The sequence below is a fragment of the Panonychus citri genome, unplaced genomic scaffold, assembly GCF_014898815.1.
Source record: "Panonychus citri isolate SS breed McGregor unplaced genomic scaffold, ASM1489881v1 Contig00040, whole genome shotgun sequence".
NCBI classification, from domain to species: domain Eukaryota; kingdom Metazoa; phylum Arthropoda; class Arachnida; order Trombidiformes; family Tetranychidae; genus Panonychus; species Panonychus citri.
In genome coordinates, this window is record NW_026515445.1 from 74137 (window position 1) to 91238 (window position 17102).

Consider the following 17102-nt stretch of genomic DNA (forward strand, 5'->3'; position numbering starts at 1 on the left):
AAATTTTCATCTTCTTTTTTCTTGCCATGTCAAAGGGAATCATATGTTTGCACCATTCAGAATAATCAGAATTTTCTTCAATCAAATTTTCACCAATTTTCTTTCTCAAATGTCAATTAACTAATCCACTTGATTAAGGAAAATAATCTAATCATTTACTAAAGTGAAAACTGACCATCTATTGAGATAAAGGTTAACATTGAAATCTAAATAATTACAAGGATATTTATTGGATTATCTGATTTACCTTAAATTGTGTTAACATAAATTTGATATTTTGTTTGTTTGGTGATTTAATTAATTGTCCTTGTATATATATATAATTGACCATCAGTAAAGATATGTCATCTGTTTGATTACCTTGACATTTTCCAGAATCAAACTAATCAATCAACTTATCACATTGGCAAATCACTTACAATTTATAAATTGTATTTCCAATCTAAAGGTATGACTATTGATTGATTTTAATTTTCCTCCTCTCTCTTATTTAACAGACACTAATAATTAACTAATAAGCTACTATCTTTTTAACCAATCAACCATCGCAATTATCTTGGTAATCGGTAAATTTCAATAATGAACATTAGGTTGACAATTACGATTGAATATCTTGGGTGAAAATATTAGATTGTTAATTGTATCTCTTTTCAATTGAAAGAGGAGGAGGAAGAGAAAGTGAAAATGGCGGAATCTCCTCCTTCCTCATTGATGGTGATTAGTTTCTTGTCTCCTGGTCTCTTAATTGCGTGCTTAATGCTATTAACATGATCGCCACAATTAACAGTTGCCGAGCATTTTATTGGAAAAGATGAGAATTGAAATTAGTGAGTTTCAAGTGAGAAAACTGAATGAATATCAAGTATCCTGAAAATTTTCCCTTTTCTTTTCATTCTGAACTTTATTTTGCTTTTCTATTCATTCAGTTGTGTTTGTAATTCTGTCATGTAAATAATCATTTCTCCCTCATCCAATTCATTCATTCACTAGCTCACTTACTCACTTGCTCTCTCTCCATCTCTCTCCATCTCTTAAACACAATCAGATGATCAACTCAATTACATGAAAATCATTCTCCCGATTATCCGAATCTTAATCATCTCTATGCTTAATGGTGATCGTTTCTCATTAATCTGTTAGATTTTCATCTAATTTTCTGTAAATATTGAGGATCATTTATCGCTTTACTCTAACTAATTTCAACAATTAACTCAATTCATTGATTTGTGTTGTTTTCCTTTTCCTATTCACTTGTTGTGTGTTTCTAACCTTTTGTTTTGATTTGGTTTTGTTGTGTGTTTCTCATCATCATGTCATCAGAATCATCGTCATCGTCGTCAACATCGTCAACGAACTCGATAGTTGCTCAGATTACCGATAGACTTGCAAGTTTAGGACCAATGAGTGTTCGTGATCAACTTTATCGTTCAACTACAAACAAAACCTTTGAAAATGAAGCTGATTTACCAAGTCTACCGGTTCCTTCATTACAATCAACTCTTGACCTTTACCTGGACACAGTGAAAGCAGTGACCAATCAAGAGGAATATGAAAACACCAAGAAAATTGTTGGACAATTTATTTCCACCGATGGACCAAAGATTCAAAATTTACTCATTGAACGGTCACAAAAATCACGAAATTGGGTAATTATTTTTTATCAAAATTTCCTCTAATCATTTAAATCCAATTGATAATCAATACATTTTCCTCTCAATTAACCTACAAATAGATTATAACCTACTAAAAATCAATTGATTGTTAATTGACTCGATTTCTTTTATCCTTATATGATTATCAAAATGAAACAATAACATTATTGAGATTAGTTGATTACATTACAACTCATAATCACCTTTTGGTTAATCTTTTAATCCATTAATCAGCTTGAAGATTGGTGGCTTAATTATGCTTACCTGCAACAACGATCTCCATTGATTCCTTACTGTAACATGGCGGCTCCATACCCGATCCACGAATATTGGCCTCCCCAACGAGGAAGTCGAGTCAATCGGATATCGTTATCGTTAGCATATGAATTAGAATTTTGGAAAATGCTTCGAAGGTAATTAAGAATCAATTTATCTGATCAATGATTAGAATCGTAATTGTCTTGACATGTCATCAATTTAGTCAAATCATGAGACCAATGGTTCATCGGGGTGTCCCCTGGGCGATGGACCAATTTAAACGGCTATTCAATACCTGTCGTATTCCTGGTGAAGAGCGAGATTCCCTTAATTGTTGGTTTATCACAGGTAAATCATTTCCAAACAATTACTCTTGTAATACTTTAACCAATACAATTAGTGTGATTGAAAATTTTCTTTCCCAAAAAGTTAATTGTTGTTATAATATTTTCGTATACTGAAAACACGTTAACAAAAAATTAGTTGAAAATGATAGTTAATTGTTGTTAACTTGATTTTGATTGTTAATTTTTGTCTTGTTTCTGGTTTGGCGGGTTTCAAGTTGTTTATTTTAATCATCATCTTGAAAATGATTAACAATCAATTAATCAATTGTGATGATACTTTTACTAGTTTCCTCTTTTTATTAATTGTTCATATCAAGATGAACGTAAATTGCTCGGGAATTAAACTCAATCAAATCAGAGTCGCAATCAGTTAATCGTCAAGATAAATAATCTTTTCTTTTTATCTGATTATTATTATTATTTTTTTTTTGTTTTTTCTCCTCGAAATTCAAACTGTACAGAAGACGAAGGTCCACCAGCACCGACCAATATTATCGTTCTTTATCGTGGTTACATATTCAGTTTCGAAGCCGTTGATCCACAATTGGAAGAACCGTTGACACCTCAAGAAATTGCGTTCCAATTGTTTTACATTGAGAAATGGTGCCAATCACAAGCAACCGATGGCCCAGGAGTCGGTGCCTTGACGGTAACAGATCGAAGTCAATGGGCCAAAAATCGCGATTATCTTATCAAATTGAATACTCGAAACAAGAAAACCATCGACAGAATTGAACAATCCTTATTTGTAATAGTTTTCGATGATTCTGAGCCAACAACTCAAAGTCAGGTAATTGAATATTTTGACCAATCAACTTATTGTCACAATCAATTAATTTCCATTGTATCTTACTTTTCAGCTCTTACGTGAGGCGATGTGTGGGGACTGTAAAAATCGTTGGGCAGATAAGTCCATGTCAACGATTGTTTTCAATAACGGACTCATGGGAGCTTCTGGTGATGTAATTATCAATCAAATCAATTTAAATTGTTCTTAATTGTGTTGTTATCATTTTCTCATTTCATACAATTAGCATACTCCATTTGATGGCTTGTGTACAGCGATTTTAAGTCATTACATTATGATTTCATTGGATGAAAGTAAAGGCGTTTGGAAAGGAAGCCAAAAGTTCAGGGAAATGCCCAAAGCGGAGCGATTAGAATTCATTTTGGACGATTATTTGATTAAAGAAATTGATTGTTCAGTGTCAACATACAATCAAAATTGTTCCGATATTCAAATTTGCCACGAAACATTCAAAGGTTTCGGTAAAGCGGCTCTCAGGGACCACAAATTTCACCCTGAGGCCTTTACTCAGGTAGCACTTCAATTGGCCTATTATCGTATGCACGGTAAACCCGCACCGACCTATTGTACTGCGAGCACCCGACAATATTATCATGGACGAACCGAAACATGTCGATCATGTTTCCCTGAAAGTGTTGAATTCTGTAAATCTGTGATTGAATCAAAAAAATCGGTAAGTTAATCAGCTAATTGGAAATGAAATGAGAAACAATTTAAAATTTTCAACGAAAAAAAAACTTCAAATGATTATCGATTTAATTTTCTTAATCATCATTCAGTGTCAAGGATAAAATGATCTGAAGAAAGATAAATTAACAATTTAACTAACGTGATAATTTTCGTTTCACAAGTTAAACAATTTAATAATCGATAATCATCTCAATGTCACAAACAATCAAGTTAATCATCTTCCCTCTCGATATGATTGTTAATCAAAAACAAAAAATGTTCATCAGTGTTAAGGTTGATTGATTTAATGGTAACACTTGATGCTGATCACAACCTAATTTTAACTTTGATTTGGTACTTAAATTGTTGCTTAACTTTTGTCGATAATTACAATTAACTTTTTCTCTCTATTTACCAGCCTGGAGAATTGTATAATCAGCTAAGTGAGGCTGTCTCCAAATTCACTAAATTAATGGGCGAAGCGATGAAAGGTTTCGGCTGTGATCGTCATCTAATGGGCCTTTACCTGACCTGTTTGGAGGAGGGACTCGAACTGCCCGATCTGTTTACCGACCCGTCGTTCATTGCGTCCGGTGGGGGTGGAAATTACATCCTATCGACCTCTTGCTCGGGTTATTGGCACATTTGTGGCGGTGTCCCACCGATGCGAGATGATGGTTATGGTGCTTTCTATGGTATCGAGGACAATCAGATCACTTTTTGTATAACCGCTTACAAGAAATGCTCAGAAACTGATCCGAAAGCCTTTTTTGATAACGTTGCTAAATCGTTGATGGAAATGCAACAAATTTGTATCTCGTCTAAATTGTGATTTGATTACATCAATTAAATTTACATTCCTATTCGATTCAGATTTTCTTAATTATCTCCAAACTTGTAAGTCGATCTCTTTTCCCTCTACAATTGATTTAATTAATCTTCTCCTTTTCTTTTGTCTTTTTTTTGTCAATTCCTTTAAATTGTCAACTGAATGTTTATCAACTACCAATATCAAATTCTTTCATCATTTATCTGCACAATTGTTATGTTAATTATCTTTATATATACAATATTTGTTTGATTGACAATCAAACAGTTATCGTAACAATAAAAAACTATTTCTTTAAATTGTTGTTCATTTGTACGAGTTTTATGTCATTGTGATTGTTTCATCACTCGGAATTTTTAGTTGATTTGTATTAATGATGAGAAAACATCATTAGAGTGAAAAAAATAGTTTCTAAATTTGTCATTGATTAGGTGGATTAAGAATTGAATCATAGATCATCGTAACTGAGGATTTCTCGTTGATCAGATCCATCGGTTGGCTGTTCTCCTCTTCTATTGTAACTTGCGGCAATTACACCCCAAGAATTGGATGGACCTCCCTGTCCACCCCCTGATCCTCCTCCTGATCCACTGGAACCACCGGAAGAAGCTGATGAAGATGAATTTCCAAAGCTTGAGTTGCCTGATTTTGGAGCGATTGAAAATCCGGTACTTGGAAGAGCTTCTCTTTCTGGATCGGGTTGGAAAGGCTTAAATCCGGCTGGTTTATCGGCACCGATTCGTTTTCGAGCTAATGATTTAGATCGTTTAAAACCTTGACCTTCTCTTTCCTTATCCGGTGGTTTGGCGACTTTAATTGCTCCTGATTTGAGTAACCTCTTTGCAACCTCTTTGGCATCTTGTTTAGATGATTCAGCGGCTATAAGATGATCAATAAAATAAGAGAAAATTAATTACTATGACTAACAATCAATCTAATTTAAGTGGCAATTTCTTACCTCTTTTAAGAACAGTTTGAGCGGTTACTTCAGGTTTTTCTACTTTGGGAGTTTTATGTTGAATCAATAGCTTCTTCTGTAAATACAGATAAACTCACAAATTAATTTAATTTTACCTTCCAACTCACCGGACAATTGACTTGATTTGATTCATCTTACTTTTCGCTTTAATTTAGCGTATTTTTGTTGTAATGATTTCTCCTCATCACTAAATTGTGAAGGTATTTGAATGAAGACCATGATTTTCTACAGTTAATTTAATATATTCACAAGAAAAATTTCCACAGACAATTAAGCCGCCAGTTAACATTGAGAGCTCAAAAAAAAATGAGTCAACCAGGAAAACTATTGCTATTAATTGATTCAACCAAAGAGACTTAACAGATAGAAACTTAATTAAAGTTGAACACAAATCAATTAGAATATGAAAGGCAATGGTAATAAGTAAATTAACACACAATTAAAATAATTTGATAATTTAAAAGCAAATTGAAAAACATAACATGTTTTCTCAATCAAAATCAAAATCAAAGAGAATACAATTGTAATTCAAATTGATTTCGATTAATTAATCAACAATAGAAATAGAAAATTGTAAAATGTCAAAATTGGAAATTAAATTGATCAAAATTAACTAATTATCGGAAGATAATGAACCACAAGTGACAATTAGAAAATCAAATGTTCCAATGGTGAAAAGTAAGAGAAAAGAATGTAAACAAACATCGATACTCAAATTCTACCAATCGATATATCGAACATAAAGAAAATTTTTGGTGCAAATTGTTTTTTAATAGAATTTAAATTATTAAATATATTTAATTGATAATAGAATTTTTGTTACTGTCTAAATTTACCCCTATCGTTGTAAGGATTTTTAATGTAACACGCACAGCAAGAAGGAAATTCAAAGTATTCGGGGTAAGTCCTTTGTTCCGTCGGGTGTAAGGCCATAAGACGGGCTCGAGCGTATTTTTGTCGACATTGTGACGATAAACCAGCGGGAAGATTATCATCTTCAAGGTACGCACAAGGTTTACCGGGTCTCCTAATTGTCGAGAAGGATGATGATGATGATGATGATGATCGAGTGAAATCCAAAAATAGATGATCAAGAGGAAGGAAAAGAAAAAAGGAAATTAGTTAAACGTGATAAAAGAATCAAATTTTTGGAGGTAACAGAAAATAATCTCAATCAAATTGTTTCTCATTAAATTGATTAAATGATTTTTTGTTGTCAACAATTACGATTAATAATAGAGATGATGAAGAACTGACTATTTAAACATGTTAATAGTCACATAACTATTCAATCAATCATTTGAATGACAATTGATTTTTTTTTGTTGAGAATCAAAGTTTTGACATTTCTGATTTTATATTGACATTGAAATTAACAAATTGAGATAAATTAATAGAGAATTAATCATATTTGATTATATCAATTTTGTTTTCTTTTTTGTCTTAATGTGAACGAAGATTTTTGTTGTTGTTGTTGTGTTGATTTCTTTTGATTGACTTGTGTTGATTAAATCGGAAACTTACGAGCAAATTTCGGTTACAACTGATTGTCGGAAATTTTCATCATCGTTGACAATATAAACCCAACGTTTCGATTGGGTTTTGGCCATTTTTGGGAAGACAATTTTCCGTGGGCCACCACATATTCTTTCATCAGCTGAATCATCATCGAAATAAGATTTACGAGCATCGATTTCCTTGACTTCTCCGAAAATATCTCTAAATTCATCTAAATTAAGTCCAAAATCTGATCGTAGGTCAACTCTGTTAGTTGGATAAAAAATATGAGAGGAAAAAAAAAGGTTGATATAACAATTAGATAATTGACAAAATGACGTTTGCTAAAAAGCCATTTACACAATAGGTAAATTAACGTAATTGAAAACAATTTGATTTGTGTTTTGTTTTCACTTGTCTTGATTGTCTCCTTTCCAATTTTAAACAAGTTTTTCCACTAACAATCAAGGACATTATACTTTACCTGGGATAGTTATCAACTTGTTCACAGAAAGTATCATCAGGTTGTTTGACACACTTTGGGACACCGTTTTCATTTAGATCTGGTAGCAACACTTTTGGCCGAGCTTGAGGTTGATGGTCAAAGGCTGGAAGCGGAGATGATGTTGGAAAAACGATCGGCTTTGAACTTGAATTCATTAAGAACCTTGAATTTGTCTGGTAAACTTCTGACCGGTTGTCACTCGTAACAGTTAAATCATAAACATCAAGTCGACCACGGAAACTTTTATGAAACAATGATAGTCCAGGTTCAACGATTAACATGATAAATGTTAACAATTTAACCAAATTAACTAATGATGATGATTGTGAACATGTTGATGTCATGATGATTAGTATGGATAAGAAAACAAAAAGTGTCAATTCTATGAAACAATAAGAGAGAGAAAAAAAAATCAAAAAAGTCACTTTGATTGTGAGAAGTAAAAAAAATTACGAGTTTTTCTCAATGATTTGATTTACTTTTGGGAGTTTGTTTTTCTTTTGCTTCTCAATTTAAAATGTTAACTGTTTTGAAGATAAACAAACAACCTGAAGAAAAAAAGAAACAAATTAAAAGAAACTTTCATAATAATCAAGGACAGGGAATTAATTGTTTACCTTCTTAGCTTTTAAATCAACTAACCTGATCAAATATAATTAATAAATGAATTCCGCTGATTTATGGTTCCCTCTAGTGGTTCAATCATCCACTCGGATGGGAGCAACAGTTAATTGGATTTGGGTTATTGGGTTTAATTTGGATGGTTTAATTTATTGTAAAGGTGATTCCAGGGTAACTGGGGCTTAATTATAATCAATTATAATTAACCTTAAACGGCCAATTTATCCTTGGATATCCAATATTCAATCAAAAGTTGTATCGGCTTTTTGTTTTGTTTACTTGGTGACATCTAGTGGTTGGTTAATTTGATTGGTACATTTTTCACATTTAATTAAAAATTGTAATTAGAATCAATTGTTGATTTTTCAAGGTTTTTTTTTTCTTCTTCTTTTTCCACTTTATCCAAGGTAATTGGTAGATTAATATGATATTGGGCTGAGAATTGTATCATTATGGATAATTAGTGTTCGTATTGACCAGACAATTAGGTTTCCAATGAAAAGTTTCAAGTAAATCAATGGTTTTGATATTTTACCATGTGAAGATATTGAACAGCATTTGATTAAACTTGCAAATAAATTGATTTCCAATAATAAATCAATTAAATTTTGATGCTCTGAAGGCCATAAAGTAACAGGTAATTTATATAATTTACAAAATGAGGTTATCACTAAAGAAGATAGGAAATGTTTACCATTGGACATTGAAGTTTCCCTTGTAAACATTAAGTAAATTGTGATGAAAAATAAACCATTTGATATGACTGATTTAAAGAAAATATCATAGAAAATTGATTCAAATTGATGATGTTGAGTAATTTTCTGATTACAAGCTGATGACCAATCTTTAAATGTTTCACAAAAACAATAGACAATAAATAATTTAACTGGTAAAAATTTAGGTGGTTGACAATTGTGAATTATGTGTCGGAAGAAGGTTGTTTTAATTAATATCGCATCGAGAAGAAGTAAACAATTATCCATTTGTAGGTAGAAATCAACAGGTTGACTACAATTTAAACAATCGGCTAATTTTAAATTAAATGGATTAATACATTTCCGAGATTGTTGATTTGGTTCATCATCACCAACAGAATCACAATCATCAAGTAAATTTTTATAAACCTTAACAAGACTTGGATTTGATTGATAACCACAATTAACACAAACAACAGGTTTCCTATTGTGGGAGAAAAACATTACGATTAAAGAACAAGACAATTAAGGAAATAAAATCAAAAGAAGAACAAAATTAATACAAGTCAACAATTAGAAACACAATTTAATTCACTTGGAATCTTAAAAAAAAACATTTTCTCTAATCAGGTGAATGAAAAAAAGAAAAGAAAATAGAATTTAGTTTCAATTTCGATCACTAGATGGCGACAAACCCCGATGTTTATGTTTACATTTTTGTTTTTGTTTTCTAAATTGTTTAATTGTTGATTAGAAAATGACTTTACTCCGATTTAATCAGATTACTAATTTCACTGAAAGTGAATTGGATGCACTAATTGTTTCTGGTATCTCGACCATTCAGACATTCCTGTTTAAAGAAGCTTCATCAATATCTAAATCAACTTCAATTGATATAAAGGTTTGTCTTTATGGTTCATCAGTTTTCCCATTTTCTTACCTTTCCAATTTTCTTAATTGTATTTATATTAATTGCTTATTCTTTATTTAATATCATTCTTTTTTTTTCATTCTCTTCTCTTCTACTATTCATCTACTTCTTCCCTTAATCACTTGTTCTTTCTTTCACCTTTTCTCTCTCCCTTGTTTTCTCTTGTTCTTTAACCACAGAAAATCAAAGCCAATCAAGCTAAACTATATGAATACTATTCCACTCCAGCGGTTAATTTCTCAATTTTCTGGCAAGAATTAACTACAAAACGATGTACTTATTCAACTGGTTGTAACAAATTAGATGAGATGATTGATGGAGGTATTTACAGTGGTGAAATCACCTCAATAATGGGCGATTCATGTTCCGGTAAAACTCAATTTGTCCATCATATGGCCGTACAAATGGCGACCCAAGAAAAAGATGTCATTTATATTGACACCGATGGATCATTTTCGGCTGAACGATTAAGCCAAATGTACGATGAAACATATTCCTTGATGGACAAAGAAACTATCCTCGAAAAGATTCACGTAACACAAATTTTTGGCCTTTATAATTTGTTATCTGTTTTGGATAAATTAACGGAAGAATTGAAGAGTAAACCTGATGGATCTTATAACGAAGTTAAATTAATTATCCTCGACTCATATTCAAATCCGTTTGTAGACGTGTTAGACTATCATAGTAACAATCAACGTGGTTGGAATCATGCGAAAAAACAATCCTTGTTAAGTATCATTAGCGCTTATAATCGCGCTCTCAGGACCATTGTAATGAACCGTCCAGATATCGCCTTGATAACGACCAATCTTGACCTTAAATTTGCCGAAAGACTTTGGCATAATAACTGTGGCCTAATAGTAAACATAGAGAAAATTGATTCGGATATTAGGGAAATCTCTTGTGTTCAAAGTGAAAGAGTTAATCAATTAAATTGTTGTCGAGTTAAAATTGACAAATCAGGTTTCACTGATCATATCGAACTCAATCAACCCGATATTGGACCAAATGAAATTTGAACGTTTCAAACCAAATTGGAAAAAAGATCATTTATTTTTGCAGATTAATGCGTCGATGTAAATATATGTACAGAATTGGATAAAAAATAAGTGACATTTATGTACAAAGTTTGAGTTTTGCTCACTCTTGAAGAGGGAGAATCCCAATAATGACAAACATAAAAAAAGAGAGAGAGCGAGAGAGAAACAATCAAGGGAGTTAAGAAACATTAAAATGGAACATTAATTTTACATAAAGAAGGAAAATTAAACGAACAATTAATTGTCCAATTTATGGAGAAATTAAAACGAAAAAAGTACAAAATGAGAGAGTACAAATGTTTGTTATTGGAAAGAAAAGAAAACAAAATGTTGTAAAATAGATACAAATTGACTTTGATTGTGATTAAAGTTAATTTAGTTTCTTTTGCTATTATTGTTACACCTTGAAGTTCAAATACAATCAAACCTGAAATTGTTAATCTCAATATCTTTTTGATTAAAAGTAAATAAATCACATGAAATCAATCAAATTGTTTTACATAAAACTTTCTATTGGTTTAACTCAATCAAAATTGTGAAACTTTAATCATGTTGATCAATCAAAAATTTGATTAATTAGAAGGAACTAAAAAAGGTTTCATTTGATTGGTAATTAGGAAAACATAAACTATTCTTAGCTAATAATAATAAGTTGATTTCTAACAATTAAATTGAAAGAAAATTAATATCAAGAGATTTTCTTTTCTCTAACTATTAATGTAATTTGATCAGACATGATTAAGTTAACGAAGAGCAATTTGATTTTGAGTGAAACCATAAATATATTGATGATTATAAATGTATATCAATTAATTAATCAGGTAGATTAAGTAGCAATTTGTTAGATGAATCAAAATGGTTAATTATGAAGTTATTAATAAAAATGGAGAACCAATAATTGTTGTTGTTGTTGTGGTTGATTAGTTGAATTGTGGTGCGTTAATCTATTAAAAGGCACAATTGATTACGAATTAAATTAATGATGAAATTGAAACAATCGTTCATGCGAGATGGACAAAAAAAAACAAGAATAAGAAGACGAAGATGATGAGAGAGATGATGAGAAAGATGATGATAATTGCTGAGATTCAATGTTGGATGGTTGAAGGAATGTTGAACATTTAATTGGAATTAGTTGAATCCTTTTCTTGTGTCTTTCCAACATTTAATCTTGATCAAAATCTTAATCACAATTAGCCCGTTTGGTTACGATAATAATCAAAGGTAATTAATACTTTGATCATCGTTTAAATTACACTTGATGACTTGAAGTTACAGTTTCCTTTCTTGTATTAATAATATTATATGTAAGTAAACAATTAAATGATGTTGGTTGTTGTTATTGTTATTGTTGAAGATGAGCAAGTTAATCAGCTGCAGTTAATTATTATATTAACCACAATTTAGATAATTTTTGGAAGAGAAAACTTAATAAGTTTAATGTTTAACTTAATTGTTAAACATGATCGTGAATGGTGAGCACAATAGATTGTTGAGTTTCCATTAGGTAAACACTTTTGCATCTCGAGAAAATTAATTAATTAGAACAATTTTGTCGATTCTGTTAATCAGGTAGATTATTATTCATTGGCACCACCAAGTTCATGATGCTTTTCACCATTATTGGTATTATTGTGATCCGTTGCTTGCCATTTGAAATTTGAATTCATTACCCATTGTTGGGATTTTCGTCCATCACATTCAATTAATTGCGGTAACGTTGAGTCTTTGGCCTGATCAAATTTATCTAAACAAAGGCCAGTGTTGACGTGAACAATTGTCCGATCTTTCGTATTATAGTCCCACATTTGATTACCTCCCATTCCATGACAACGGATCAATTTAACGGGCTCTTTACCATTAGAAGCATCGAGACAATTATCATCCGACATTATTTGTTTTCTTTTGGTATAAGCGAACACTTGATTACCCCCCATCCCATGGCACTGACTCATTGCTGCGTTTTCCCCGCTCTTGCGTCCAAAAGTATCAAGACAATGATTTATGGCAACATTACGAATCTCACCCAACGAATAATAATCCAATGGCATTTGAGATTCAGGGTAAACATTTTCAAGGTACCAACGGAAACTTTTACACTTTAACCTTTCCCTCAATTCTTTACGATCACTGGTGTCACCTTTATTTACTTTTTTCGCCGCCGGGTTAATTGCGTAATAAAAATCTTTCCACTCGTCAAGCCAAACATCGGCCAACCGAGCGTTATTGTGGTTAACTATTTTTGTCGTTCCACCGGGGAAAGTATAAGGTGTCGATTTACGGAAGACATGACCAACATGGGAACAAGTTGCAATCTCCAATGTGCCCCCACACATCCAAATCTAATTGTCACACGAATGTGAATATATAAATTCATTCAATGATAATATAATTATTGTCATGGTGTTAATGATCATTATAATGACAGGGAAATGTATAGTCGGACCATCAAAAATTGTTTCATTCAGTTGATGATGAGTTGGCGTTAATGTTTCAACATGATGATGATGATGATGATTACATTTAAATTCATTAATCAAGTCCGTTAAGTGAAATGAGTCATTTTAAATAACATGTAAAAGAAAATGATAAGAAAAATTAGTAAATTGATAATATTTTGAGGTCACAATCATTAATTTGATAGAATAAAAGTTTTACCCTGAAAGATAATTCAAGATTTTCTCCACCCCATATCTCCATACCCTCATCGTATTTACCAAGATATTCAAAGTAATCACGATCAATTGAGAACAATCCTCCAGCCATAGTTGGTGTTCTGTAGATAATCAATTGTTTTAATTAAATTAAGAGAGAAAGAAACAAAAAATTAGAAATAAGAGAAGAGAATTAGCTAAACTTGTTTTTCTGTGTCATGTTGACTAAACATTATTATGAATGAGAATCGTGATAAACATTGAAAAAAAAAAGGTTAAGTATAAGTAAGAAGAAGAGAAAAAGTAGTAAATGATCAGGAGAAAAAACTAATAAGACTGAAAGTGAACAATTAAAATAATTATTTATAGTTTGATTCTTACCTTACTGGTTCACTTCGATCACCATTTCGACGATCAATCTCTCGTTGAGGTACTCGATACCATCTAAAATTAAGTCTCCAATTAAATCCACCCCAAGTCATATCAGATGCAGGAATATATTCAAAGTTATCATCACTTATCACATCAATGATTGGACAAACTACTCGACTCCTGTAATCGTAATTATAATAATAATAATAATCGTCATCAAAATAATAATTATAAATTCTAATCAGTAAATCACCTTCATATTCATCATATTAATCATACTCCTCATACTCATCATATTCATTATATTCATCCTCATCTTCATCTTCATCCTAATATCTTATTATTATTAAACTTACCGGTCCTCTCGAATTCGTGATAATAAAGGTTCTAACCATCCCTTTGAACATTCACAATGAGCATCGAGAAAAGTAATCACTTGACCTTTCACATGAGATGCCCCCAAAAGACGAGCTCTTATTAGTCCCGATCTATTCCCAGTTCGTAAAACATGAACTGGAACATTGAGAGTTGCAACATAATCCTCAAGTTTTTTACCCAAATGATCTGATATAGCAAAGAGAAATTAATTAATTAATTAATTAACCAACTGATAAATATATTCATCTTCTAATGGAATATTAAATTGACATAGAAAATTTATTAAACAAAGTAAATAATAAATTAGGATAAAAGATCAAATCTCAATGCAATTCTATCATTTCAATGATTCTTTCCTTGGTCAATCAGATTAATTTCAAAGAAAATAATAGTAAGAATAATGTCAATCTCATTCTTTCATCCAAATAATAATAGAATATTAATAACTCATGATGAAAATGATTCAACTATATTTTTCTACTTCTAATCTCTTGAGACAGTTTCAATCTCCTCTGTTAAGTTATAATCACAATAAGGATTGGTAAACTAAGAAGAAATCATTTTCTACCCAATATAAGAAATGGAATAAGAATATTCAAGGATTAAGTGGGTTAAGTATAAAGGTGATATTATGTTTATAATGAATATAAATTGCGAAACACTCGAAATCAGAGAGAGAGAGAGAGAGAGAGAGAGAGAGATTACATTTCACTAGATTTACTCAGAGAAAAGTAGATCATGTTTATGTATCAGTGGATTAATTATGTTTACTTACCACTTTCAGATGCATCATCGACCAGAATTATCTCCTCGAGAAGAGTTCGAGGTGAAGTTCGTATTATACTATGAACTGTTCTTAAAAGGGTTGACCAAGCCTCGTTATGGAAAACGATTACAATACTTGTCGTCGGTAATTCGCTTGGATAACGTTTCTTTTTACATCTACAATTAAATCATCACAATTAACAAAAATATTCATTAGTAACTAATCATCAACATTCTCACCACAATTTCAATCCAAATCACAATCATAATCACAATCATAACTATAATCATAATCATAATCATAACCACAACTGTCACTTGATTGATTTGATTACTTACAGATCCATTCGGACATCAGGAAGTGATCTATTTAAAGCAATCCTATCACTCGCCAATAAATTAAATTGATTTAGTTTAAATTTCTCATTTTTCAGAGACTCCTCTTCCTTGGGTATGCTAACGGGTTTACCTTTTTCCCCTGGCCATGAACTTGGATTATTAATTGTAACTGTAAATTATCATCACAATAGAAAGAAAAAAAAATTAGTTCAATAACTATAAAAACACATAATACAAATGTTGTACAAATGCAAATAAATCAGATCGAATTCAATTCTTGGTGTAAATTAAATATCCACAGGAAACCTTCATTTTAATAAGTATCTCAGTGGGAATCTAATCAACATCTATATTAACATCACCATTCAACAATTAAAATAAATTGTTAACACTTTCTATGGAAAGATCAATGTGATTAAACATATTTGAATTTAGTTGGATCATTGTTTATGTTTTTCTTGAGTTAATTTTTTTTTCTCTAGACTGAGAAATAAATCTTTCCAACTGGTAATTAAATTAACGTAATCCTAAAGTGATTGAGAGAAGAGAATTAATCTAATCAACTATTAATGCTACCGGATTAATCACAATAAACGGAAATACAAGATTAAAATCAATCAATAAAATCTCACATCAAATGTTTGGTATTGGGAAGTTTTTTTAGGTTATATTGTTAATCTGGTGGTGTAAAAATTTCGTAATCTTAATTGTGACGATTTAATAACAACCTTTTATAGGGAAGATTGATTTTCATCGGGTTATTAAATCTATTGATTTAAAAATGTCAAAGTTAATGGATAAAGACAATGTTTCATTAATAAGGGTCATTGGAATATGTATCAATTAATATTAATTAGATTATAATTACCTGGGGGTTTCCAGCGTCTCAATTGTTGTAATTTATATGGAGGTAGAACTGAATTATGTTCAATTAATGTTTCTAATGAATTATCACTTTCAAAATTTATTAAATCACTATTATCACTTTGAATACCAATCAGGTTTTTCATTTGTTGTTGTTGTTGTTGTTGTTCATTAGATGATGATGAGTCTCCGAGATTATTAGAGTTGTAATTAGAATTGGAATTAATTAAATTATTATTATTATTATTAACATTATCAAATAGTTTACGTTGTTTACCACCTATACAATTAGTCCCAGAATCGCCAAGACAATCCATATAATATACAAGAACACTGAATCCAATTAGAATCCAAATGAATGAAGATAAAACAATTAACCGATAATTTGACCATCTATTGAATAGACGGAATCGGATTAACATTCTGTACAAAGTTTGATGACAGGATAAATTATCACCTAATTGTAGTAACATTACTCTCAATTACAATTGTAATTAACAAATTAATTAATTCACTAAATCACTAATTCACTTGTGTATTAATTATATTATATTATTTATTATTTTCTCTTGCTGGTTGGTTGGTTACTGGAAATTGATTTGATCATGAAAATTAATTGTAACAAAAAACACACAACCCCAACAACAATGTTAATTGTTGCCGTTGATTTCAGGTGAACAATAGAGACTAATTGTTTTAGAAATTAATTCTAATCATCATTCAAATTAAGATAATCACTAATTTAATAGAAAACAATTAACATCACAATTCATTTCTATTTGTTGGCAAACTGAAGCCTCATCAAAATCATCAGCTGACATGGTGACTACTCTTTTCTCTTCTGCGCATGCGCGAAACAGCGACATCTTTAGTTTTCCATTAAAACTGATTGGAGT

At 31.0% G+C, this 17102-nt stretch overlaps 5 protein-coding genes across 8 annotated transcripts; 2 read left to right on the plus strand and 3 right to left on the minus strand.

Annotated features, from left to right (window-relative positions):
• Positions 1-49: 49 nt before the first annotated feature.
• Positions 50-4862, plus strand: LOC128397862 (peroxisomal carnitine O-octanoyltransferase-like). 2 transcript variants are annotated; one of them, XM_053358627.1, is made up of 8 exons: positions 50-448; positions 1321-1646; positions 1887-2065; positions 2134-2258; positions 2719-3047; positions 3118-3219; positions 3292-3738; positions 4153-4862. In XM_053358627.1, the coding sequence occupies exons 2-8, from the start codon at positions 1401-1403 to the stop codon at positions 4564-4566; spliced, it is 1842 nt and encodes a 613-aa protein (XP_053214602.1). In that variant the 5' UTR covers positions 50-448; positions 1321-1400; the 3' UTR covers positions 4567-4862. The 2 variants fall into 2 exon arrangements, with proteins under 2 accessions (XP_053214602.1, XP_053214601.1); XM_053358626.1 differs by lacking the exon at positions 50-448 and having other exon boundaries at positions 770-1646.
• On the minus strand, positions 4762-5992 carry LOC128397867 (negative elongation factor E-like). The gene is made up of 3 exons (XM_053358633.1): positions 5681-5992; positions 5522-5597; positions 4762-5442 (listed from the first exon to the last, which is right to left on the minus strand). The coding sequence occupies exons 1-3, from the start codon at positions 5759-5761 to the stop codon at positions 5012-5014; spliced, it is 588 nt and encodes a 195-aa protein (XP_053214608.1). The 5' UTR covers positions 5762-5992; the 3' UTR covers positions 4762-5011.
• A 299-nt stretch (positions 5993-6291) lies between these two features.
• On the minus strand, positions 6292-8587 carry LOC128397866 (protein spaetzle-like). Of its 3 annotated transcripts, XM_053358631.1 has the most exons (5): positions 8187-8587; positions 8024-8092; positions 7524-7926; positions 7067-7306; positions 6292-6569 (listed from the first exon to the last, which is right to left on the minus strand). In XM_053358631.1, exons 3-5 carry the CDS (start codon positions 7886-7888, stop codon positions 6362-6364), a joined length of 813 nt encoding a protein of 270 aa, XP_053214606.1. In that variant the 5' UTR covers positions 7889-7926; positions 8024-8092; positions 8187-8587; the 3' UTR covers positions 6292-6361. The 3 variants fall into 3 exon arrangements, with proteins under 3 accessions (XP_053214606.1, XP_053214607.1, XP_053214605.1); XM_053358632.1 differs by lacking the exon at positions 8024-8092; XM_053358630.1 differs by having other exon boundaries at positions 7524-8092.
• A 969-nt stretch (positions 8588-9556) lies between these two features.
• LOC128397864 (DNA repair protein RAD51 homolog 4-like) lies at positions 9557-11325 on the plus strand. Its single transcript, XM_053358629.1, has 2 exons — positions 9557-9761; positions 9971-11325. Exons 1-2 carry the CDS (start codon positions 9618-9620, stop codon positions 10811-10813), a joined length of 987 nt encoding a protein of 328 aa, XP_053214604.1. The 5' UTR covers positions 9557-9617; the 3' UTR covers positions 10814-11325.
• On the minus strand, positions 11311-16997 carry LOC128397861 (polypeptide N-acetylgalactosaminyltransferase 1-like). The gene is made up of 7 exons (XM_053358625.1): positions 16211-16997; positions 15343-15511; positions 15014-15180; positions 14217-14424; positions 13870-14040; positions 13493-13610; positions 11311-13176 (listed from the first exon to the last, which is right to left on the minus strand). The coding sequence occupies exons 1-7, from the start codon at positions 16677-16679 to the stop codon at positions 12415-12417; spliced, it is 2064 nt and encodes a 687-aa protein (XP_053214600.1). The 5' UTR covers positions 16680-16997; the 3' UTR covers positions 11311-12414.
• Positions 16998-17102: the final 105 nt, after the last annotated feature.